At 60.1% G+C, this 25,822-nt stretch overlaps 1 protein-coding gene across 4 annotated transcripts; it reads right to left on the reverse strand.

The window, feature by feature from the left end:
* Positions 1–72: 72 nt before the first annotated feature.
* Positions 73–22,230, reverse strand: PKN1 (protein kinase N1). 4 transcript variants are annotated; one of them, XM_087425317.1, is made up of 22 exons: positions 22,045–22,230; positions 16,577–16,874; positions 15,436–15,587; positions 13,983–14,118; positions 11,020–11,165; positions 10,549–10,762; positions 9,579–9,773; positions 7,824–7,933; positions 7,592–7,735; positions 5,901–5,976; positions 5,679–5,820; positions 5,497–5,590; positions 3,528–3,610; positions 3,380–3,455; positions 3,211–3,302; positions 1,845–2,021; positions 1,654–1,716; positions 1,493–1,569; positions 1,168–1,310; positions 821–928; positions 659–739; positions 73–362 (listed from the first exon to the last, which is right to left on the reverse strand). In XM_087425317.1, the coding sequence occupies exons 3-22, from the start codon at positions 15,466–15,468 to the stop codon at positions 159–161; spliced, it is 2,394 nt and encodes a 797-aa protein (XP_087281443.1). In that variant the 5' UTR covers positions 15,469–15,587; positions 16,577–16,874; positions 22,045–22,230; the 3' UTR covers positions 73–158. The 4 variants fall into 4 exon arrangements, with proteins under 4 accessions (XP_087281443.1, XP_087281442.1, XP_087281444.1 ...); XM_087425316.1 differs by lacking the exon at positions 22,045–22,230 and adding an exon at positions 20,936–21,069; XM_087425318.1 differs by lacking the exon at positions 22,045–22,230 and adding an exon at positions 19,933–19,997.
* Positions 22,231–25,822: the final 3,592 nt, after the last annotated feature.

Raw genomic sequence — 25,822 nt, forward strand, 5'->3', positions numbered from 1 at the left:
CACGATTACCACCCCGCCACCATTAACGTAGCCCCCCCCTACCCCGTTACTGCGCGCAAAAGGAGCCGAGGATGCATGGATGGGGCAAACCCCAAAGGCCTTTTCAAAAACTACGAACAGCTGGGTGGGTGGCTGGGCGGGTGGCTGGGCGGGGTGGGCTAGCAGCCCCCCGCCACGAAGTCGAAGTCCCGGAAGGCGGCCTGCTCCTTGGCCGAGAGCGGCCGCGCGTCGCGGGGCGGGCTCAGCGTGGGCGCCTCGCCCGTGAACTCCTCGTCGAAGTTGCTCACGTCGGTGCGGCCGGACAGCGTGGGCACGAAGGGCGGCGGCAGGCGCCGGGCCAGCAGGGCGTCCCAGCCCAGGGTCTGCGGGCGGAGGGCGGTCAGCGCGAGGCTGGGGCGCGCGAGGGGCTGGCCCCGCGCCCGCCCAGCCCAGGGTCTGCGGGGATCGGGGTGCGGCGTCAAAGACGGGGGGAAAGTGGGGTCCTGGGGGCTCAGGGCGGATGACAGCGAGTGCGGGGCCTGCTGGTCGGGGGCGGCCTGGGCTCCTACACAGGGCAGTGCCCCCACCAGGCCAGCGGGGAGGAGCGGGGTGTGGGGGCAAGGAACGGGGTCTCGGGACGGTGTTGGGGGTGAAGCCCTCGCCCCGAGGGCGGCCTCACCCTGAAGAAGGGCTGTTTCTTCACGTCCTCTGCGTCCCTCTCGCTGGACCCCAACCTCCGCTCCGGGTTCCTCCGCAGCAGCTGGGGGGAGCGCTGTGTCGGTGCCCTCCCGCCCGAGCCCTCCCAGGCCCGCCCGGGGGGGGGGGGGGGCGGGGTCCTCACCCTGCGCATGATGCCCACGGCCTCGGCCGACAGGAAGCGCGGGTAGCGCACCTCGTCGTTGACAATGCTGTCGAACACCTCCTCCTCGTCGTCCCCTGGGAAGGGGGACTGCGCACGGGGAGGGCGGGGTCAGGCACCGCCACGCCCGGCCCGCCCAGCCCTCTGCCCACGGGCTCCCGTGGGAGGGTGAGTGCCCCGCTTTACAGACGTGGAAACTGAAGCCACGGGGGCAAAGCCACGGCCCCGATCAGAGCGTGTGGTGCAGGCAGCTTCCGACCCCACTGCCGGGCGCGCACAGGCTCCAGGACCCCCCGGAGCCAGGCCCAGCGGGCAGCCTGGGGCCTCACCTCCCCGACCAGCATCTCGTAGAGCAGCACGCCCAGGCCCCACCAGTCCACCGCGCGCGTGTACGACGTGTCCGTCAGCACCTCGGGCGCCAGGAACTCGGGAGTCCCGCAGAACGTGCTGGTCCGGTCGCCGTAGCCCATGCCTGGGGGCAGAGGGCACGGGGGGACATGGGGAGGGGGCTCGAGCCCAGCCCAGCACCGGGTGGGCCGGCCAGCCCTGTCCCAGGGCCAGGGTCGGGGGCGACTCGGGCACGGTAGGCTTCCATTCCCACACACCCCCAATCCCCAAGGGCCAGCACGCCCCCCAGCCCCGTCCACCCCTCACCCTCCTTGCAGAGGCCGAAGTCTGCGATCTTGACGTAGCCCTCCGTGTCCAGGAGCAAGTTGTCCAACTTCAGGTCCCTGTGAGCGGTTGGGGGTAAGGAGGGCCGAGTGGGCACCGGGCCCTCCCGAGGCCTGAGCCCTGAGGGCAGGGCGCGCACGCACCTGTAGACGATCTTGTGTTCGTGCAGAAACTGCAGCCCCAGCACCACACAGGCCGAGTAAAAGCTGCAAGGGAGGCTGGTGTGAGGGGCGGCCCGCAGGGCAGCGAGGGCAGTGAACCCGGCTTCCGCACCCGCAGCAGCCCCCACCCCAGAACTCCAGGAGCTGGGCGGGTGCGGGGCGGGGGGGCTCACACGGCGCGGGGCTCCGAGAACACGTCGCTGTGGATGTGCAGCATCAGGTCCCCGCCGGCCGAGTACTCCATCACGAAGCACACGTGCTCTGGCGTCTGGAAACAGCCGAACAGGTTCACCAGGAAGGGGTGGCCCGCGCTGGTCACCGCTGCCAGGATCCGCTTCTCACACATCAGGCTGGGTGGGTGGGGGCGGGGTCAGAGACCAGTCGCTCCCTTCCCCCAGCTCTCACTCCCCTGCCCCCCCCTCCACCTCCCGCAGTCCTCAGTCATCAGATTTGTTGAGGACCTCCAGTGGCTGTGCAACCTTGGGCAAACTGCTTAATATCTCCGAACCTCAGCAGCCCCATCTGCTGAACGGGCACCTAGAATCCATCCAATGTCCTAGTAACAGTCCCCCAACCTCCCTTTGGGGAACCAGGGGTGGGCCGACTGGAGCACCCCATCTCTCTGGCCAGGAATGGGTTCAGGAATGGGGAAGCCAAGCCAATGTCTAGATTTCTGCTGGAATTATTAAGAATGAAGGGCTAAAGCTGGTGAATGGTCCTTAAACTGCTGGGGTGGAAGAAATCTCTGTCTCCAGGAGGGGCCTGCAAGCAAAGACCATACAGAGGAAAGCAGAACTGAGAGACATCACCTGAGCACCTGGATACAGCCATGCCTGAAGGCAGAACAGCCCTGGACTTTTCTGATCCAGAGCAATAAATTCCTCTATGTGCTTAAGGCTGTCTAAGTTGGGTTCCTGATTAATAAAAGGGTGTCAGGAAGATTGGGGACCATCTCAGTGCCTCTCCTGGGCATTTACAGGTGGCCAGGCACTGTGCAAAAACGCTCTAGGTGCTCCTCTCAGTTAATCCACCCAGTGGCCGTGCAAGAAAGGCATTATTACTCCCCTTTTCTGGATGGGGAGGCCAAGGTTCAGTAGGGCATCGTGACTTCCCCAAGGTGTTTGAGCACATCTGTGGCAGAGGAAGGATTTGAGCCCAGGGCCCTGACCCCAAAGCAGGAGCAGTGCACAGTCACGATTAACAGCACGGGCTCCAGACTCAAGTCCTTCCGTTTGAATCCTGGATCTGCTGCTGACTGGCTGTGCGACCTTGGGCAACTTGCTTAACCTCTCTGTGCCATCAGCAGAATGGGGACAGCAACAGTATTTACCTCCTGGAGCTGTTGTGGGGACACAAGAGTTGCTGACTATAAAGCACATAGTGGGTGCTTTCTAAGAGTTGTTATTATCTTAAGTACTAGCTTAACCAGTGCGAGTGACTGTTACCAGTCCCCCTCAGAGCGGCTCCAAGGAGGGGCTGCTGTCTCCCACTCCCCAAAGGAAAGACCGAGGTTCTCAGAGGGCCTGCGCGAGGTCCCACCTCTCCACCTCGTCCCGCGCCACAATGTCCCCTTTCTTCAAAGCCTTGATGGCGAACAGCTCCCCGCTGGGCTGGAGTTCGGAGAGCAGCACCTGGAACCACAGGGGGGGCTCCAGCGGCCAGCACAGGGCCTGGGATCGGTGTCTCCAGCCCACCCCTCGCCCCTCACCTTCCCAAAGTGCCCTCGGCCCAGCACCGCCAGGAACTTGAAGTCCTCGAGGGTCAGGGGCGACTTCCGCAGAGGGCTGTGGAGAGAGTACATTGGTGGGAGGGGGGCAGGGGGTGGGGGGACAGCGGTGGGTGGAGGAGGCTGTCACCTGCACAGGGTGGGGCCTGGGGTCTCCTGGGCCTCTGAAGGAGGGCGGTCGGGAGTGGCGGTCATTTCCTGGATCGGGGACCTCTGCATTGGAGAGAAGGGGTCAGAGTGAGGGAAGGCAGAGGAACCCCATAACCACGACAGCCACCAAGGCCCCCTCTCACCTCACCTGTCACCCCACTTGCCTCCCCGCTCATTCCCCTCCTGCCACACTGTTCCTCTCACTGTGCCCTGAACACACCAGGCATGTTTCCACCCCAGGACCTTTGCACAGGCTGGTCCCTGCAGCAGGAATGCTCTTTTCCCGACACCTGCACGGCCCCTCCGTCACCTCCTTCAGGCCTTATTCAAATGTCGCCTTCCCAGGTGGTCAGCTGGTAACTAACAGAACCCCCCAGAAGTCCCCATCCCCCCCCACTGCTTCATGTTTCTCCTCAGCACATTTCACGCTGTAAACATATTTTATCACTTATCTACTTATTCCCTTTATTGGTATGAGCCCTGTGGAGCCTCTTAATTCTTTACACCACATGCATATACAACCATGAGAAGAATCAAAATCAATATTTAAATGGAAAAAGAAAATTACCTACTGGTCCATCATCCTCCACTATAGACACAGTTCTAAAAATTCCATCAGTGCAAACAGGGGTATGATGGGAAACATCGTCCTCTCCTGCCCCAGCTGCGCCCCCAGAACCAGCAGCCGTTTATGATTTCCTAGGTACCTTTCTACATATATTCCAGACCCATACAAGCAAAAGCGCCAGTACGGGCTCTGCTTTTCTTGTGCCCACTACTGACAATATTCCAATCTTGTATCTCCCACTAGACAAGCTGTCTGGGAAACCATTCTAGGCCAGCACAGAGACCAGCCTCCTTTTTCACCACTGCGTACTATTCCATGTCGTCATTTAGTTAGCAAGGGTTCCTAGATGGACCCTGCGGTCGTTTCCACTCTTGCCCACACAAAGCTGCTGTGGTGAACATCCTGGCTGTGCGTGCGCGGGAACGTCGAGACAGACATCCAGGAGTGGAGCTGCTGGGGCAAGGCTGCGTCCACCTGTACCTCAGCCAGCTACGCCCTCCCAAAAAGACACGGCACTTCACGTCTCCCAACTGCATGCTTCCCTTCGTCCTCTTCAGCATGGGGTGTTATTAAACTTTTGGATTTCTTTGCCAAACTCATCTAATCTCATCTCACTTGATGCCACGAAGCATATATTATTCTTATTTTCATTTTTAAGAAATGAGGTATGAAAAGCACTCGGCGAGGTGGGAGAGGGACCAGCTCTTACACACGCGTGCACCCGGGCACCCACGGCCGAGACCAGGTTTCCAAACACTGCGTGTTGTATGTGGTCTGCGAGTGGGTGGGAAAAAGTCAACAGGAGAATAACATTTTGTGACCCGTGAAAGTGATGTGACACTCGAGCTTCCGCGCCGCTCAGCGAGGCCCCCCAGGGACCAGCACGCCGTTCGCAGGCGCCAGCGCCGTGCAACTGCACCGCAGCAGCGGGGAGTAGTTGCGCCTGTGACCTCCGGCTCACAAAGCTGAAAATATTGACTCTACGGCCCTTTAGGAAAAAGTCCACTGATCTCTGACCCAGAGCAAGACGCAGAGCATTCCCACCTCCCCGCAGGGTCCCGTGTGTCCCCTCCAATCAATGCCCCCCAGAGAAGACCACTACCTTGACTTCTGTCCTCGACATGAACGGTGAACGTGCTTGTTTTACAGGGCAGCGCACTGAGCACAGAGAGGCGAAGCCGCGTGCCGGGGCCACACAGCTAGCCGGCGGCAGAGCGGGGATGGGGACATGGGAGCCTGGCTCTCGAGCCCACGCTTTTGTCCCAGACAGAGAACTGGGCCCCAGTTCTGGCAGAGATGTGCTGTGTGACCCAGGGAAGTTCCTGGAGGTCTCTGGGCCTTGAGCCGGGCGGCCAGGCCTAGGGGAAAGGGGGAGACTCACCAGACTCGACGGGCTGGAAGGAGGACCCCGAGGGCTCCTCTGGGGTGAGCTGTCCCAGTCAGCCCCCAGACTCAGCTTCTCCACGGATATGTCGCTGCAGGACAAGGGACGAGGGTGTGTCTGGGACCCAGCACCCTGGGAAGTAACAGGGGCAGCCGAGACCCCAGGGCCCTCCCGCTTACCCCGTGGGCCGGGCCTCGGGTCCAGGAGAAGCCCCGGGGCTGAAGGTGCCCGTGGCCGTGGCATTGGGGATGAGCCTTCGAAGCAGCCGCACCCAGGTGGCCACGTCGATGTTCATCTGCCTGGCGTGCTGGAACGCTTTCCCTGGGGACAGGGGCAGGCGTCACCCTCCGTGACGCTCCGGGACCCCCAGCCTCTCTCTCGCCCCCAGCCCAGCCCCTGACCTTGCTGCTTGGAGAAGATCTTCTTCTGCCTCCGGAGCCGGGGTATCCTCTCAATGACAGGGTTGTGGAAGGTGACCTGGGGGGAGGCCACCGGGTGAGGACCCTCGCCCACCTCCAGGCAGTGTGGTGGGGGCCCTTGGGGGCACAGACGTGCACACCCCTAAGTGTCGGTGTTCCGATCACTGTGGCATCACATCCACACACAGAGTACTGTGCAACGTGTGAAGGGTTATAAAACCAGCCGCCTCCTGAAGGGCCACCTTGGAAAGGCGAGAAGCTGGTGACCAGGCCTCCGTCTGGGGTGGGGAGGAGTCTGACCCAACCAGATGGACACACATCTCCAGCCAACAGCCATGTCATCAAGTGTCCTGATTCCCCACGTGCAGTCCCAGCCCAGCAGCGTCCACATCACCTGGGGACTTGCTGGAAACACAGGTCGGGCCCCCACCTGGACCCCTGGGGGTGGCTCCCAGCGGCCTGTACTCGGCAAGCCCACGAGGTGACGCTGGGGCCCACCCATGGGGGCACCACTGCTCTAGCTGAACTGGCCTGACTCCAACATGGGGCTATTTAAGTAAAATTAAAATTCCAGTTCCCCAGTCACAAGGGCCACACTTCAAGTGGCTGCGATATTGGACGGGGTGGATGTAGTGCATTTCCACCCACAACAGAACGCGAGTATTGTAGGCTCATCCACAACAGAACTGCGGAAGGTTCTACTGGATGGGGCCTTGGGAGAGGCCCAAGAACAGAAGAGACCATTACAAGAAATTCTTGACGGCAAGCAGGAGCGCTGTGAAGGAGCCCTGGCCGCCCCCCTCACCTCCCCCATCTGGACTGTCTTCCTGACAGCCGATCAGTCACCACCCTGCACAGAACCCATCCCTGCCCCCTGCCCCTTCCCGTCCATGGTCCTGATGACAGCCCGCGGGAGAACTCGCTCACGGGGAGTGGACGTGGGGAGATAGATATATACATACAGCAGGGCGCGTGTGTGTGCAGGGCAAGTTTAAAGAATTGTTGAGGACGATTTTGGCTCAAGGAGGGGCCAGTGATGGTCTTCCTCTGAGCCCAGTTTCTTCCTGAGTCCGAGGTGACTAATGACAGTCCCTCTCGCATGGGGCTGCTGTGACGATGAAAGAGGTAATGCCAGCAAAGCAGCGAGGACAGAGCTGGGCTCAGCCTTCGGGGGGCCACCTCGGGAGGCTACGTAGAGCGCGGGCTCTCAGCAGGGGCACGGGCAACGTCTGGACACCTTTTGGATTGTCACAAATGGGGGGGGGGCGCTACTGGCTTCCTGTGGGTGGAAACCAGGGCTGCTGCTCAGCGGCCGACTGTGCAGGGTCAGGCCCCATGTGCCTAGTGCTGAGGACCCCGATGTGGACCCCAGCACCACTGCGGACGCAATCTCTCGCCTCAGCTGTGGCTCTGGTAGCAATCCAGGACATGTCACCAGGTTTTGCTTTTCTTTCTGGATTGACAAAATTTTGTTACTTCTTTTTTTTTAATATCTTGCCTCAGAACGAAACCCATCCCAGGTTAAGTCATGTCACTGATGTGACTAATTATACTCATTTTTCTATCAAAGTAAGCATAAGCAAGCACTTATCGAGTAAACACTTATCCTCCCCCTCTAGAAAACTAGGAGGAGATGCAGGAAGCATTTCTCAGGGCCAGGGGTGGGGCGGTACCTCGGCCACCAGGCAGCCCTGGGGTTCCATGTCCAGCTGCACCTCGTGCCTCTCGTTGTCCAGGAAATCCTCCAATTTCAGGAATTTGAGGGCGCACAGGCCCCGCTGGTCCCGCCAGAACACGGCCAGCTCCAGTTCCCGGGCCTTGAAGGGGAGGAAGAGGCCGTCACCTGGGGTGCCCGAGGTCCAGGACCCCTCCTCCCCCAAGCCCTGTCACCCCAACCTCGCTCACCCGCTCCAGCTCCAGGGTGAAGCACTGGTCCCAGGCGCTGAGGCCACATGGCTTCCAGGACGTCTGCCCCACCACTGTGTTGTCCAGCTTGAGCACGGTGCAGACCTCGCCTGGAGCGGGGCAGGGCTGGGGTCAGGAAACGCTGCAGGGGGTCATCTCTCGTATCTTATTAGAGAAATCCTCCCCTCCCCCCGGTACACTCTGCTTTGCTATCTTGACAAAGCTCTAAGGTTCTGCCTACCACTTAAGGCCTTTAATAGACTTGCAGTTGATTTCTGTGTACGGTGTGAGGTAGGGATCCATTTATTCTACATGCAAGTTCCAGCAATATACCCCTAAGTGTTTACCCTAGGAAAAATGCAGCAGGTGCACATCAGGAGATGCACAGATATAACGCTTATATAATGGCCTCAAACTAGCAACATCTCGCTCTCCGTTAACAGGAAAATTAACATATAAACTGTAATGTAGTCTTATTAGCTGAACCATGAAATTGCTGATATTCAACTATTTTTTACCTACAAAAAAAAAAGACAGCAATTTGATATGGCTCAGTCTAAGACAATGAACCATTAAACAGGAATAAAAACAAACGGATGAATTATAGTTTCATGTAACAATATGGATAAGTCTCCCAATGCTGTTGAATGAAAGACGCCATTGCCGTGGAATATGTTCTGGATGATTCCATGTCTACAAAGTTCAAACACCAGGCTAAATTAAACCATATTGTCTGAGATGCATACATGGGGGCTAAAACTACAAAGAAAAGCAATGAAATGATAACCATAGAAATCAGGAGAGTAGCTATCCCTAGGACAGAGGAAGGGGCTGGAATTGAGGAGGAGGCTTCCAGAGAGTTCTATTTCTTGACCTGGGTGATGGTAACATGGCTGTCTGCTCTATTGTTATTCTTCCTTTATACATACTTTTTTGCACATATGTATTTGGTTTTTAATTGTAGTAAAATTTACATAAAATTTACCATCGTAACCATTTTTAAGTGTTCAGTTCAGTGGCACTATGTACATTCCCACTGTTGTGCAGCCGTCACCACCATCCCTCTCCAGAACTCTTTTCATCTGCCTAAACTGAAACTCTGTCCCTGTTAAACATTAACTCTCCATCTCCCTCCCCCAGCCCCTGGGAACCGCCCTTCTTCACATCTATAAGAATTTACTCCAGATACCACATATCAGTGGAATCATATTTGTCTTTTTGTGACTGGCTCATTTCACTTGGCATACGTCCTCAAGGCTCACCCATGCCGTAGAATGTGTGAGAATGTCCTTCCTTTTCAAGGCGCAATACTACTTCATTGCATGGATTGCCACCTTCTGTTTGTCTCTAGATAAACTGTTTATCAATAGGCACTTGGATGCGTCCACCCTTTGGCCATTGTGAGCAACGCTGCTATGAACGTGGTGTACACATCTCTCTTCGAGACCCTGCTTTCATCTCTCCCGGGTACACACCCGAAAGTGGGGTTGCTGGCTCAGGTGGTGATTCCACGTTCAATGTTTGAGGACCGCATACTGGCTTCCACTGCAGCTGCACCAGTTTACATTCCCACCAGCAGTGCACAAGGGTTCCACTTTCTCCACATTCTCCCTAAGACTTGTTCTTTTGCTTTGTTTATTTTTTCACAGTATCCATCCTAACAGGTGTGATGTACCTGTTTTTAAAGTGTTACAAACGTGGGCATCCCAGGAGCCCCACCCCCCTCGTCCTTCCAGGCCCTGGACGCCCACTCACTCGTATTCTCAGCTTCCGCTTTGAGGCTGCTCCGGCCACTGAGGCTTCCACTCCGGCTGTAAAGGCCCTTGGCTGGACGGCTCAGGAAGGGGGTGCGGCTGTCGGGGGTCCCAGATCCCCCCACCGAGGGTGAGGGGTTCCACGGGATGGTCTCTGGAAGGTCCCTGCAGCCCACCACGCGCACCTCCAGGGTCCCTGAGGGAGGGGCAGGCTCAGGGGGCCACATCTGGGGCAGGCTGAGGGGAGGGTACACAGGTGAAGCGGGCTCTTCCAGGAGCGGCCAGCACGCACGTGGGGGTCGGCGAGGGACAGGCAGGGTGGCGCAGGGGTCCGAAGCAGGGATGGCTGTGCCCGGATGTGAGAAATAGGGGACAAGGGGGATGGGCGAGGCTAGGGTGGGCCAGGCGAGGAAGAGCTCTGCATGCCGGGATATAGGGACAAAAGAGAAGTTCAGGTGGAGGCCGGAGGTCCAGGCAGGAGGGGGCAGAGCAGGACTGGGGGTCCAGAGTAGGATTCAGAGAGCTGATCTGAGATCTAGGGGCACTGGGGTCTAGGGTAGGGCTGGTCTGGTGAGGCAGTGGCGGAGGAGTAAGGAGAGTGGGGCTGGCTGGCCTAGGGGGCGGGGTCAGAGGTTCAGGGCTGAGGGTTCTGAGAGTGAGGGGCTGGGCTGGGGGACCACTGCTGGAGGAGAAACACAGGGCCAGTTGGGGAGAAGTGGGGGAAGCGAGGATGGGGCGATGAGAGCAAGAGTCCAGAATCAGAGGTCAAGGTGGGGCGGGAAGTCCAGGGGGCGTGGGCTGTCTGGCCTGGGGAATGAGGCCCAGGGCTAGGAGGACTGGGGTGAACGGGGAAGGGAGGGAAAGAAGGGTGGGAGTGCAGGGTGGGGGAGAGTGGAGATCCGGGTCGGGGTCTCGGGGCCGGGGGACGCGGAGGGGTCGGGAGTCCAGAGCTGCGGGAGGCCGGGACCCACCTGTGAGCGGCGCGGGCTTGCACAGGGTGCTGTAGTGCGTGGCGGGGAAGGGCCCGGCCAGGCGGGCACTGAAGGCTGCGGACGAGGCCGCCGCGAGCTCCTCGCGCAGCAGCCGCCCCTTGGGGTGGTCGGCGGGCAGCTCCCCGAGCCTCCGCTCCAGGGCCTCCCGGAGCAGCCCCAGCTTCTGGTTGGACTCGGTCAGCTTCTCCTGGGCCTGCGGCGGGGGCGGGGCGGGCTGGGGTGGGCGGGGGCGGGGCCGGGGCGCCCCCCACAAGGGCAGATCCAGGCTCCTCCCCTGGACCGGCTAAGTCCTACCTGGGGCTCCTTCTCCCTGAAGGCCGGAGCCCCCAGACCCTTCACCAAGGCCCTCCTGGGTCGAAGCCCCGCCCCCGCCTCCGGGGCCCCGCCCCCGCCCCGAGGCCCCGCCCCCAGCGCTGGGCCCCGCCCCTGCCCCGAGGCCCCGCCCCTCACCTCGCTGACCGCCTTGCGGTCCGGGGCCTTGGCGGCACTGAGCAGGCGCAGCACGTTCTTGGCGCCCTCGGCCACCGCGTGCTCGACTCGGAAGTGGTGCCGCAGCTCCTCAATGCGCAGCTCCACGGCCCCCAGGTCCGGACTCCCTGTGGGTGTGGGACGCGAGGCAGTGAGGCCAGCCTGGGGCACAGGTCCAACCAGCCGGGCCCCAGACACGCAGCCACCTGCAGGAACAGGCACCGGCCACAGACATACCGCCACCGCCATGCATCACGTGTCTCCCAGTCGCACTGTCACCGGCAGGCAGACACTTCCACCCAGACGCAGTCACTCTTATCCAAACACTGTCACCCACAGGATGGTCCCAGGGACATAGTTAGGCTGTCACAGAGGAACAGTCGTATATATAGGCACACTGTGAACACAGGCTTAGGGACAGATACTTTGTCAGGGTCCCACGTCATCCCCAGGGACTGTCACCGGGACACTATAGGCAACGGGACAGCCACAAGGATACAGTCAAACACAGGGGCACTTTAAAAAACATTTACAGGGGCTGGCCCCATGGCGTAGTGGTTAAGTGCATGTGTTCTGCTGCGGCAGCCCAGGTTCTGATCTCGGGCGCACATGGCCACACCACTTGTCAGGCCATGCTGTGGTGGCGTCTCATATAAAGTGGAGGAAGATGGGCACAGATGTTAGCCCAGGGCCAGTCTTCCTCAGCAAAAAGAGGAGGATTGGCATGGACGTTAGCTCAGGGCTGATCTTCCTCGCGCGCGCGCACACACACACACACACACACACACACACACACACAAAAAAACCTTCACAGTAACCTTTATTTATTGCTGATGGGAACACAAGCTGCCTTCCAGTGGAGGTGGTTTGGCCCTCTCTATCCAGTCGCAGATGCATTCACCCTTTGATTCAGCAATCCCAGTGCAGGGGCTTTATCCCCTAGAGACACCTCTGCCATCCACATGTGGACCCCGTTATCCACTGCAGCCTTCTTTTTAAGAGCAAAAGATTAGAAACGACCGAATTTCCTCCAGTAGTGGTCTGGGTAAATGAATGGTGACCATCCACGCAATGAAATACAATGCAGTTGAGGGAATGGGGACATCGTCACACTGTCACAGGGTGACAGCAGCATTGTCACTTTGTCACCAGTATAGGCACGCTGTCACTCACAGGCAGAGGAACACACACTCTCACAAAGATGCAGTCACACTGCCACACAGGGACATTGTCACAAGGGTGAGGTGGATATTACACAGACACATGCCTTGTCACCCCCCTAGGCAAAGGGATACTGTCACAGGAGCAGAGGGACATGGTCACACGACATGAACACCCTATGGGACACAGTCACACTGGCAAAACTCCCAGGGCTCTAAGTCCAGCCCAGGAAGAATCACAGGAACATAATCACACTGCCACACATATAAGGCATGGGGACAGGCAAAGAAATGCCATCACACTGTCACACAGGCAGGAGACCCAATGTGTCAGGGAAACAGACTGGCTGTCACATCCAGTGTTGAGTCACAGGGTCACAGCCAGGGCCCAACACAAGACATGGCCAGTCACCCAATGGCACAAGGTCACAGTCACCCAGTGACACAGGGACATGTACAAGGACATACTATCACCCAGAGGCACAAGGTCATGGTCACACTTATCCATGGCTGTAGGTTCCAGGGACGGTCTCACCGTCCTGTATAATGACCGAGCCTCAGACCCTGGCACTCAGTCACAGACAGTCACACTGTCACCCAAGGTTACAATGTCGCCCAGAGGCACAGGGACGTGATCAGACCACCACACACTGTCACTGAGAAGCCCGCATGGGTGTTCACGTCACACTTGTGCAATCACATGGAGGGTCACACTGCTATCTCCCCCACAAAGACGCACATGTTGTCATCTGAGTTACAAGCCCCACTGCTATGATCTGAATGTTTGCGTCCTCCCCAAATTCATATTTTGAAGCCTAACCCCCAATGTGCTGGTGTTAGGAGAAGGGGCCTCTGGGAGGTGACGAGGTCACAAGGGGAGAACCCTCGTGAATGGGATCAGTGCCCTTATAAAAGGGACCCCAGAGAGCTCGCCTATCCCTTCCACCACGTGAGGACACAGTGTGAAGACGGCGTCTGTGAACCAGACACGGGATCTGTCAGCGCCTACATCTTGGACTTTTAGCCTCCAGAGTGTGAGAAATAAACGTCTGTTGTTTATGAGCCCCCAGCCCGTGCCTCTGTTAGAGCAGTGGCAACACACTGACACCCACCCACAGCCGACACTGCTCTCTCTCACGGTGACACATCAACGACCCTGGTCGCCAGGGCACACACGCCATTCCTGGGCCCCAGGCAAGGTCACACGACACTGGCACACAGACACAGTCACCCCGGCACACGATACACCAAGACCCCGTCACGAACGCAGGCTGACAATCAGGTTAAGACCCGCCCAGGCCTTCATTCACAGAGACACACACGCTGTGGACACCCACAGTTCCACACAGCGGGGGCCAACGTGACAAGGCAAGCACCTAGTCCGGGGGTCTGCAATCTTTTTCAGGAAGAGCCAGAGAAAATAGTTTTGGCCTTTCAGAATACACGGGCACTGTTGCCACCGCTCAGCGCTGCTGCTGCAGCACAAAAGGAGCCTTAGGTGATAGTGAATGCGCGTGGCCGCGCACCAATAAACTCACTTACCAAAACAAAAAGAGCAGTGCTGGAGTCAGCCCGTGGGCTGTAGTTTGCCGATACCTGATCTGGTACAAACCTCAAATGGGGCAAAATAGGAAAGTGAGGCCCAGAGAGGCTCAGGAATGGGTTCCAGTCACACAGGGAGTCGCAGCACCCACCTCCCTGCCTCAGAAAGGGACCCCACACAGGCCTGGGAGCCGGCTCTGCAAGGTGGAGTGCACGCTGGGCTGTCTCAGGGCGAGGGCTCACCTTGGGCCTCGTCTGGGGCGGCCTGGCTCTCCAGTTGGCCGGCCTGCAGCGCCCGGCGCAGCTGCATGCGGATGATGTCGATCTTGGTCTTGCTGTCCTGCAGCATCTGCTGGGCTGTCAGCAGCAGCTTCCGGTCCTGGAGGCACAGACGGGCCATGAGGGGAAGGTGGGGCGGCTGGGGTCTGACCACACCGTGCAGGCCCCGGGCGCCTGTGTGGCCGTGTTCGCGTGTGGGCGCAACAGCACGTGCATCCACGTGTTCCCGGGTGTAGAGGGGAGATGTAGCCCATAGTGTTTAGATCTTGGCTCTGCCACGTAACAGCTGTGTGCCTTCGGGCAAGCCCCTCAACCTCTCTGGGCCTGTTTCCTCATCTGCAGGAACGGCAGCACTAGCGGCGCCGCTCCCCATCGGGCTGGGGACTGAGGGAGCTAATCTGTGTGTAGTGCTCAGGCCGCACCTGGCGCCAGCAGGCCCTGTATGTGTCAGCTGCCAGCCTGGTGTACATGTGGGTGAGTGTGCCCGTGGTGGGTGTGGCCCTGCAGCCATGTGTGTGAGTCGGTCTGCGGTAGGCAGGGTCCAGACATGGGTGTGCAGCTCACAGTGCGGAGGTGACAGGCATAGCCCGGGACCCCGCATGTCACAGATGCCGGAAATGGGTTGTGGCTTTTCCATCCCCTTCGTGCTGTGTCTCAAAACCAGGCACAGCTCATCTGTGGTGACAGAAGCTTTGACGGACTGAGGGGCGGGGGGAGTTTGCTGGGGGACTGGAACGGTCTCTATTCTAACGTGGGTGGCATGCAGCAGGTCAAATTCACCAGGCTGCACAAAGAAGTTTCCAGCACTTTACATCCGCACAGTGCGCCTCAATGGAAGATTATAAAGTCATCGGCAGGGTCCGCCCTCCGCACAACATCCCCGTTTGTGCGCACTCGAGCAGGGGCGCCCTCCCCACAGCGGGTCTGACCGTGCCTGTCCGTGAGCAGCTCTGGGTCGGTGTAGACCCGTGTGTCCTGGTGTGGGTGACCGGGGCGTGTGGCGTCCGTGTGGCCACTCCAGTGGCTGGTGTGAATGTAATGGTCCGTGTGTCTAGGTGTTGACACGACTCGCGGGGGTGTCTCCAGATTCGAGGATGACGGCATGTGTGCATGTAGGTGGTGACCCGACCCTGTGCACGGGTCAGACGCCCCTAGCGGGGAGAGGCCTCCTGCTGCCCTGAGCATGGACACCCTCGAGCCTGGGGGCGACTGAGTGACTGTCAGGGGACAGTCTCTGCAGTGTGTCTGATATCACCCACAGTCACGCTGTTGCCCACACGCCCCCACGAGCCGCCCGCACCCCGGTCCTGCCTCTCAGTCACCCAGCCGCTCTGTCCCCGGCCTCCCATGGGGCAGCCGTGGGCGGCGCTCTGTGCCCGCCCTGCCGGGATGTGCGCGTGGAGGGATGCCGGCCCACCTTGGTGCTGCCGTTGCTGTACGTCTGGATCATGTTCTCCGCCCCTTGCTTCACCTTCAGCTCGATGGCCAGCTGCTTCTCCAGGCCGGCCACGCGGCTCAGGCTGGCGGCCGAGCAGGCCGAGCCGCCCGTCCCGGGGGGCTGGGGGACATCTGGCAGGCGAGTGGGACAGAGTCACCGCGGCCCTCACCTCCATCTGCCTGGGAGGCTCTGCCGAGCTGAGACGATCTGCCCTCTGCCCGGCCTGGCTTCTGCCCTGGGGTGGGGGAAGGAGCCGGGGGCCAGGGCCCAGGGGTTCCAACCACCACCCCTCCCGGGGACACCCCTCGGGGCTGGGACAGGACCTGCATGAGTGAGCGGGCAGTGTCCAGGCGAGCGTGAGCCCTTGGTGTTGGTGTCTGTGTACAGAAGCCCCCCACTTCTCACACAGCTGCGTGGGAGTCGTAGGTGTGAGTGCGGTTATGTCTGTGCCCCGCAGAGCGTTGGCCTGACTGAGCAAGCATGTGTTTCCCTGGGTGCTCATGTCACTACTCGAGACACCTATGTTAGAATGACTGTGAGATTCTGGGTGCCGGGGTGACCCTATGCATGTGTTTCTGCCTGTCGGCACAAGTGTGCATTCAGATCTCTAGGCGCTGGTGTGACTGTGTGAGCGTCAGGCGTCGGCACAGCGTGTCTCCGCATGGTGGCACGGCTCTGTGTGAGTCCCTGGGTGCAGATGTGACTGTGTGGGATTCTGGGTGGTGGCTGCACTCTCTCTCTGTCTCCGAGGGCTGACGCGACAGTGCTGGTGTCGGCTGTCGACACACCTAGGTGGTGTAGGGTGTTGGTGCAAGTGGTGTTGCGTCCAGGCCTTGTCTGATTGTGCGTGTAAGTCCCTGGCTGTAGACGGGACAGTGTACATCTGTAAGGGTCGGGCAGCTGTGTGTGTGAATCTCTGGGGGCTGGGCTGGTGTGACCACACGCAAGAGTCTCTGGGGGTCGTCTGGTGTTGACGTCACCGTGTGCGCCTGTCTCCGGGGGTGGCTTGGGGTTGGCTCTGAGGCTGTGTGGAGGCTCCACGCCGTGGTGCCCGAGTGTGTCCTCGGGACTGAGGCGAGCCCGCGGCAGAGGAGCCCGCCCGCCCCCAAGCCCTGCTCACCGCGCGCCGCGGGCTCGGGCAGCACCACGTGCGCGTGAAGCTCCTGCAGCTGCTGGTGCAACAGGTCCAGGCGGCGCGCAGAGCCGCGCAGCAGCAGCTCCACGGGGCCCAGGCTGCGGCCCAGGTCGGTGGTGGCCCGGCGCAGGTTCTCGGCGCCCTCCTTCAGCTTCAGCTCCTTGCGGATTTCGCGCCGCAGCCGCTCCCGCTCCCGCTCCAGCTGCTGCTGTGCCGCGGGGGCCGCCAGGTCCGCGCCCGCCAGCCCCAGCTGCTCCAGCAGGGACCAGCTGCGAGGCTCGCTCTGCGGGGACGAGGCGGCGTCAGGGGCCGGCACGGGGTGCAGACCGCACTCGGCCAACCCGGTCTCCCCGACTCCCCAGACAAGGCCTGCTCCACGTCCTCACCCCCAAAACGGGGAGGGGAGACCAGTCCCCGTCTCTGACCCCGACTCCCCCAACCTGCGAGGGCCCTCTTCCCTCCCTGTCTCCTCAGACTAGGGGACCCCATAGGCACCGGCCTGTCTCCCTTCATCCGTTCCTTATGGAGGACGGGCCCCATGGTCCCACCACTGTGCCCCCCAAAGTAGGGGTCCCTGGGGACAGGCCTTGTCTCCCTTCCATTGCCCCCCCAAATGACGAGGTCCCGAGGGCAGACGTTATCCCCTCTGCTGCCCCAAAGTAGAAGGCCCCAAGGGTAGGGCCCATCTACCCTCCACTGTCCCCTAAATTAGGAGGTCCCAGGGCAGACCCCATCTTCCCCTTGCTGCTCCCCAAACAAGGAAGTATCGAGGGCAGGCCTCTGCTGCCCCCCCAAACCATGGGTTGGGTCCCAAGAGCAGGCCCCTTCTCCTCTCTGCTGTACCACCAAACTAGGAGGTCCCAGGAACAGGCCCTGTCTCCCCTCCTCTCATCCTCTACAACTGGGACCCTAAAGAGCAGAGCCCTGTCTCCTTCCTCCTCCATCTCCCTCACCCGCGGGTCCCGAATGGCCCCAAACAGTTTCATCATCCAAACAGAGAACTCCAAGGCCAGAGCCCTGTCTCCTCCCCTAGCTCCAGGACCGAGAGGTACTGAGGGCAAGGCGTCACGCCCGTGCCACTGGGGGTCCCCCTCGGCCCGCCCCCCACAGGACCCAGCGCCCACCTCCAGCTCCGGGTCTGAAGCGGGACCAGCCTCCGCCATCCTGGGTCCCGCGGAGGGCCCCGCCCTCTTCCTGAGCCTTGGCCTGCCAGGGCCCCCCACCCGCCACTTCCTCTTTCCTGCCAGCTCCCAGCACCCACTGCGCGGGGCCAGCTCTGGGGCATCTAAGGGGCCTTCTTCTCAGCACCACTCCAGGGCCGAACTGCTTACTGCTTCCCCAGAGGCAACCCAGGGATGCCCGAGGTGCCCACGGCACACACACACTCATGCCCAGCAATCTGGACGTGGAGAGCAGCTCCCCGAGTGTCCACAGGCCCAGGGCTGACTCGGAGTGCACACACTCCCACAGACCTACAGGCATGTCCACGGGACACAGGCTGGTGAGTGTCTGCAGAGCCCACACCTACCCCGTATACACTGATATGCACACACCCACGAGCGCTTAACGGGTCAACCCCCTTCCCGCAGATGCAAGCCGTCCCCACTTCCGCTTTCCTCTCAGTCGGGTCACCCGAGGCTGCTGACCACAGCTTGGAGGCCTAGGGGGCCCGCGTCACGAGGGGACAGCGCTGGAGGGCTGGGGCAAGGGCGCCCCCAGAGCGGCGGCCCACTGAAGCTCAAGGACGGCTGCCAATAAGAGTAGCAGTTACAAGCTGCACCCAGGGCGATAGCGCAAGCCCATGAGGTGCAGGCTCTCGCTATAAACTGAGGCCTGGCACGGTGACGTCCTGGCCCCGAGGTCCCACGGCCAGCAGGAAGGGCTGCGATTTACGACAGGAGGGCCCAGCATGTGAGTGCCGGCTGAGTGCCCCACGTCACTGCCCTCCGCTGTGAACCCACGTCCGGGACTAGGAGAGTCTGCCCTGGCTCCCTACCAACCCTGGGAGAGCTGCCCCGGGGGGGCTACTGCAGGCCGAGAGCTGCACTCCCACGAGCCTGCCGACCCCCCATCAACCCCAAGCAGCTGCCAGGATTCTCCCCCACTTTACAATGAGGAAACAGGCTCAGAAGTGACAACAGCGGTTCCCAAGGCGGGGATTTTGCCCCCCACCTCTGGGGGCATCTGGCAACATTCAGAGACATTTTGGGGTGTCACAACTGGGGGTGGGGAGATGCTACTGGCATCTACAGGGTTGAGTCCACAGATGCTGTTCAACATCCTACAGTGCACAGGACGCCCCACCTCAATGATTCAGCCCCAGATGTCAACAGCGCGAGGCTGGGAAACCCTGGATTAAAGGACACAGATCACCCCCTGGGCTGCGGACCAGGACCACTAGTCAGGAGTTCACAGCACCGCCACCGGCAGAGCGCTGTCTGCATCTCGGTCTCTCTCTCCCGTGAACACTTGCGTAGCCTCATTTTTCTGAGGGCAGAACTGAGGCTCAGAGAGGCAAAGGCACTGGGCCCAAGACACACAGCGAGGAAGGGGCAGTGCTGGAATGTAAACCCAGGTTCACAGAATACGACCCCCTCCCAACCAGGCCCCACCCACTGCCCAGCCCCACCAGGCCCCAGCAGGCAGAGCAGGGGTACAGCCATTAGCAGGGCCAGCCCAAACAGGGGAAGCCCAGGCGGAGAGCAGGAGCAGGCTCCCCCGCCCCACCTCTGAGAGGGGAGGCCTGAAAATACACAGAGCAGGGAGGGAGAGAGGGAGGCCCAGCCTCCTGTGTTCTCTTCCCTTGGGTGACTCACTCCTGCCCAGAGGGCAGGGGTCACCTGAGGGCCAGCAAGGCGAACCCATGAATCAGGGGCCTAGCCCAGCCTTGGAGGATCCCTGCTCCTCCTCTCCCACCACGAAGCAGGAGACCCCAGGTCCAGAGGGCCCACCTCCCAGAATCCCCCTCTTCCCAGAGCGGCCAGGGACCTAGACCCCCACGTCCGGAGATTTCAATGCTTTGGGCGTTTCCGGAATCTGGACAGGACATCCGTTTGCTGGACACAGAACAGACAGGCACACGTCGGGACAGACAGAGGGACAGGGTAGCAGGCCCAAGCAGGCACGAGAAAAAGATGATCAGGAGGGGAGAAGAGAGCAAGCCAGAGATGGGAAAGGGGGCCAGGGTGCGCGTCCAGCCCGGCTCCAGGAATCACAGCCTCGGTCCAGGTCATGTCTCGTACCCACCAAGTGCATGCATGTGCCGGGGGAATCCTGCACAGCACCCCCCAGGGCCGAGGTAGACGCAGGGACCCCGGCCCTCACCAGCCCCAAGGTCTGACCTTGCGTGATCGGCAACACCAGATACGCCCAGCTCCTCGGCAAGGCTGGCAGGCCATCAGCAGGACTGGGGCGGGGGACAGGGGGTCACGGGGGAGACACAGAGGGGGTGGAGGCAGGTGCAGAAGGAGACGAGAACCCAGTTACATGGCAACCACACGACGGAGGGACAGTGAGGCACTATCAGGGGCACTACAGGCACAGGACACGTCTCAGACTGGGGCACTGAACCACAGAAGGTCAGAAGTCACCCTGGCCCTGCTTGTCACAGATGGGGAAGGTGAGTCCAGGGCCGTGATGTCCACAAGGTGGCACAGGGAGAGCCTGGCTGGGCGGCAGGTCGGTGACAGTCACCTGCGCCTCTGTGTGTGTGTGGGGGTGACCCAGTCCTGTCACCCATGCCCAGGTAGGATGCCAGGTAGCAGAAAATCCCCAGTCTGTTGACCTGGACACTCCCCACCTGGGACAAGGTTCCACCTGGCAGCCCGGAGGATGGCCGTGTGGGTCCTCGTCCCCCGACCTAATGAGGTGACTCGGGCACTTCCGCCAACAGGTGCCAATCTGGTGGCGTCGGGACCACCGTAAAGCTCAGTCCGGAGGTGGGGGCGCTGGAGCTCTGTTGTGCGGGGGAGGGGCACAGGCCGGCGGCCTTCTCCCCTCCCGGGGCCCCGCGCCAGGCACCTGCCCCAGGTGCAGCGGCACCTGCCGGGAACCAGGACCTGGACGCCGGGGAAGGGGGCGAGTGGCGGGGCGACAGGCACCGACGCACAGCCAGCCGCAGACACCCCAAGTCGAGCCTCCGCGCGCCCCCTCTAATTCCCGGGGAGGGGCGGAGTTTGGGGTGCGGCGGGACCTCCCGCTCCCTCCCGTGCGGACCTCCACCTGCCGCGCAGTGGGCCCCGCCCAGGGAGGGGGCGCCGGGCGCTCGGGAGACCCCGCCCGGGCCCGGGGTCCCGGCAGCGCGCGGGCGGGGGGCCCGGCGCGGGCGGCCGCAGGTGCGCCTACCTGCACGGCGTCGCTGGCCATGTCCTCGCGCCGCCCGCCAGGGGTCCCCGCGCGGAGGGAGGGCGCAGGAGCGCGCGTGCGCCGCGCGCGGCGGGAGGGCGGGCGCGGCTCGAGCCCCCGCGCGGCCCGCTCCGGCCTGCTCGCCTCCGGCCCCGCCTGGCCTGGCCGCCGCGTCCGCGCGCCGCGCCCTCCGGCCCCAGCGGCCGCCGGGCCCGGTCACGTGACCGCGAGGTCGGCGCCCGGGGAGGGGGCGGGGCGAGGGGGCGCGGCTCCCGGCGGCCCCCGGGGCTGCGGGGTCCCGCCTGCAGGGGCCCCGGCCCGGGCCTCTTCCTGCATCCGCGGGGGTCCCCTGTGTGAGCGCGCGGGAACCCCGAGAGAGGAGTGAGCCACGTTAAGGCGGGGAGCGGCGGAGGCTTTGGGGCCTCCCGGGACCCCTCAAAAAGCAAAAACGATTCACCCCCCGCGTTTGCCAGCTCAGGCGTCCTGGGAAGGACGCATTCACGGCACGGGAGCTTCCCCACTGCCTGGAGACAAGCTCTGGGCAGATCGGGGTTCAAATGCCAGCGCCCCATGCCTTGGGGGAGCCCCAAACCCTACGAGCGCCTCATCTGGGAAACAGGGAGGCTTTTCCCGCCTACCCCTCGGGTGTGGATGAAAGTAAATGAGACTGCACGCAAGTGCTGAGAACACGGTAAGCGCTCGAGAGACGTCAGCTGCTGTCCTTTCTAACGTTATTGTCGTTATGAAAGGGGGTTCGCATCCCAGCTGCGTCGCTGACTCGCGGTGGGCCCTGTGGCTGAGCCGCAGTTCTCCCCGCTGTAAGATGGGGAGCAGCCTCTTCTTCGAGGCTGCTGCATGCAGGCGGCGCTCCATAAATGCAGACTCGTGCCCACGCGGAGGCGGAGGGTGGAGGCCTCCGAGGAGCTTCTCCACGGTCTCCGGGGCGCGCAGCTGGCTCGTGGCCGACCCCGATCCCTTAGAAACGCGGGGACTGAGCCAAACCGCGGTCCCGGGGCGCGGGGCGGGGAGCGCGCCCTGGCGGCGGCGCCTGCGCACTGGCGCCCTCCAGGGACCCGGCCGCGCGCGCAGGGCTGAGGCACCTTGGTTACCTGCGGCCCTGCGCCCTTTGCGTCGTCCCAGAGACCAGGGCGCGACGTTCTCTCTTTCCCCTCTTCCTTTGGGCGACTCTTGGGGGGGGGGCGGTTAGCAGAGAAAGAGAGAGAAGAAGGGGAGGAGAAATTACGCCGATGCAGAGTCCACCCTCTTCCCACGCCTTCCGCGGCCTCCGCCGGGACCACTCTCCACCGTCGCTCGCCTGGACCCGTGCAGGCGCCTCCTCCTAGGTCTTTCGGCTCCTCCCTCGATCTCGCAGTCTGTCTGCCTCACAACAGCCCAAGGGCGCCTGTGAACGCCTGAGTCAGGTCACGCCCCTCCTCTGCTCAGATGCCCCATGGCTCCCACCTTCCTCAGAGTAAAAGTCCTCCCCACAGCCCACAAGGCGCTGCACGATCTTTCTCCTTCACCTGCCCTGTCTCCCCACCTCCCCCCTCGCCCTTGCTCACTCCCTCCAGCCACATCAGCCTCCTGGCTGTTCCTCGAATATTTATCCACTGAATTAAATAACCCTTTGAGCTAATTCTCTCGCTCCCGATTTTTGAGCCTTTTCCTGGGGTTCAGAGAGAAGCCCCTCACCCCAATTATGGAGCCGGGATGTTAATGGCCCTTGCCCGGAGGAACATGGTACCTTCCTCTAATTCTCCAGCCCACCCATTTTACGGATGGGAGGATGTGGCAGAGGAAGGCTCCCAGGTGGCCCAGGGCCTGGGCCACCTTGTCCAGAGATGGGCCCTCTGCTGTCTGCCAGGCTCCAGGCTGCCTCCCCGGATGGAGCTGGGGAACCCTGCCAAATTCTCACTCCAACCTTCCCGCATCCGTTTACTCAGTGAATATTTATCGAGGCCCACTGGGGACTTTGGTGGCACTGGAAACAGAGTCGAGTTTGAAACTTGGAGACCAAGGACTAATTGTACAATTGTCCGATTTCAATCAAATATGATAACTGCCCCAGCACCTCCCTGCAGCTGTGCTGGCCCCTCTCCAATCCATTCTGGGGCCTTGGAAACCCTAAAGCACAGCCCACCCCCTGCCTCTACCTGCTGGAAGACCTGACCCTGGCTCTCTGGAGCTCTTAGGAAAGACTTCCCACCCCTCACAAGCTGGTCCTGTCAGGTCTCTGCCCACCTGTCCAGCTGCATTTCCCTCTGCTCCCTTCTTCCCCATCCAGCAACGCTGGCCTTCCCTCTGTTCCTCAAGTGTTCTCACCTTACTTCCAACCACAGGGCCTTTGCACTGGCTATTCCTTGGTCTGGAATGCCCCTCCATCACATCTCTCCAAAGCTGGCCTCTTCTGATCATTTAGGTCTCTGTTTATTTTATTTTATTTTTTTTTTTTTAAAGATTTTATTTATTTTATTTTTTCCCCCCAAAGCCACAGTGGATAGTTGTATGTCATAGCTGCACATCCTTCTAGTTGCTGTATGTGGGACTCGGCCTCAGGATGAACGGAGAAGTGGTGCCTCGATGCGCACCCGGGATCCGAACCCGGGCCACCAGCATCGCAGCGCGCGCACTTAACCACCAAGCCACAGGGCCGGCCCTAGGTCTCTGTTTAAATGTCATGTCCTCTGAGAGACTTTCCCAGGGAATCCCTATGTTGTGTTGTATCTGGCCCATGGCCCTGTTTTTTTATTTTAAATGTCACTTCTCTCTGAAATTGCCCAGTGTCTGGCCTGTGCTCGCTCCATCTTTGTAGAATGAATGAGTGAACACAGTTTGAGGTGTGAGGAGAAAGGTATCCCAGACCCATGGAGGCCTTGAGGAGGCAGCCGCGCCCCTGTGGAGGAGGCAGAAGGGCTGGCACTGAGGTTGAGTTGTGAAGGACAAATTAGGAATTTGCAAAGTGGATAAAGACAGAAAGGGTGTCTCGTAGAAGGAACAGCAGAAGCAAAGGCCTGCAGGTGGCTGAGGGAGAAGCCGGCATGTCCTGATGCCTCTGCTCTCCTCTCCCACCCCACTGCGCTCGCTCACTCCACTCGGGCCACGCGCCCTCCTCGCCGCTCCTCAAATGTGCCGATGCCATTCCCACCTCAAGGCCTTTGCACGGGCTGTTCCCTCTGCTTGCAAGGCTTCTCCTTCTCATCTTGGCATTCTCTCTTCCTTACTTCATTTCCATCTTTGCTCAGATGTCACCTTCTTAGAGAAGTCTTCCTTGACTACATCTCCACCTCAAACAAGCACCCACCCCTCCCTCCCAAGCTCTACCCCTCACATAGTTTGATTTTTCTTTCTTGCAAATTTTAATAAATTTGACTCTACTATTTTTCTTTCTTGTCTGATTCCACCAGAAGGATGTCAGCTCCCTGAGGGCAGGGATCACTGTCTTGTTCACTGCTGGGTCCCCGGCTCCTAGAACAGGATCTAGCATATAGAAGGTGCTCAAGGGCCGGCCCCGTGGCTCAGCGGTTGAGTGCGCGCGCTCCACTGCTGGCGGCCCGGGTTCGGATCCCGGGCGCGCACCAACCACCACTTCTCCGGCCATGCTGAGGCCGCGTCCCACATACAGCAACTAGAAGGATGTGCAACCAGGACATACAACTATCTACTGGGGCTTTGGGGGAAAAAAGGAGGAGGATTGGCAATAGATGTTAGCTCAGAGCCGGTCTTCCTCAGCAAAAAGAGGAGGATTAGCATGGATGTTAGCTCAGGGCTGATCCTTCTCACCAAAAAAAAAAAAAAGAAGGTGCTCAATAGAGAGCTGCTGGATGAAGGAACTTGCTGGCGTTCTTACTGCTGATCGCCTGGAGTGGGGGCAGGCTCCAGAGGCTGTGGGTGGTGGGGCTGGAGGGGCCGGGCCCCTCCTGGAGTTCAGGCGTGACCCTGAGGACTGTGGAGCTGCTGACAGATTCTTGGCAGGGGAGGGACTGAATGAGGATTGTGCTTCTCAAAAGATAAGGAAGGCTCTTTGCAAACCAAGTCTCCCCCAGTAGGGGCCAGAGAAAGAGCTGGAAGTAGATTTCTCTGACACCAGAAGAGCTGAATGTATCAACAAGGCTAATCTCCAAAACATTATGTTGAAGGGGGATAAAACAGCAAGTAGAAAAAATGTTACAGTTTCATACAGTTTAGAGCAATTACTAAAAAACAGAAAGTGAAACTATGTATCTAGTTAGCACACCGGTCTGGAGCAGTGGGCTGGTAGTGTGCCTGGCACCCCGGATGAGGGGGCAGGCCACCTGGGTTCCCATCCTGATGCCCAGGCACACTAACAGGGATACCCTGCGCGAGTCACTTCACTGCCCTGTGCCTCAGTTTCTTCATCTGTAAAACAGGGTGATAGTAGTGGTGCCTACCTCATAGAGTTGCTGGGAGCTTAAATGAATTAATTCTTGTAAAGCATAGAATAGGGGAGCAGTAATTGTTTGGTAGCATTATTTTTATTTAGGATGTTGTTTCTGTAGTGGGGGAGGGGAATGGGGTTGGGGAGGTGAACACAGGTGACTCCCACTTTGTAAAGTGTTATGTCTTTTATTTTTAATTATTATTTTGATGGAGATGTAACTTACACATGGTGAAGTACGCAGATCTTTTGGGGTGTGCTCCATGAACTTTTATATATGTATACACCCCTGCAGCCAGCACCCAGTCCACTCCCCCATGCATAAGTGTTGTGCCCTCTGCAACCTCCTTCTGCAGATTCTATCATCATAGATTAATTTTGTTTGTTCTTGAACTTCATACCATGTGGAATCATTTTATGATTCTTTTATGTCCGGATTCTTTCACTCAACATGTTTTGTTTTCTATTGAAATTCACATACCATAAAATTC

The sequence above is a fragment of the Ceratotherium simum genome, chromosome 39, assembly GCF_057802395.1.
Source record: "Ceratotherium simum simum isolate JZ-2026a chromosome 39, ASM5780239v1, whole genome shotgun sequence".
In the NCBI taxonomy this organism is placed as follows: Eukaryota; Metazoa; Chordata; class Mammalia; order Perissodactyla; family Rhinocerotidae; genus Ceratotherium; species Ceratotherium simum.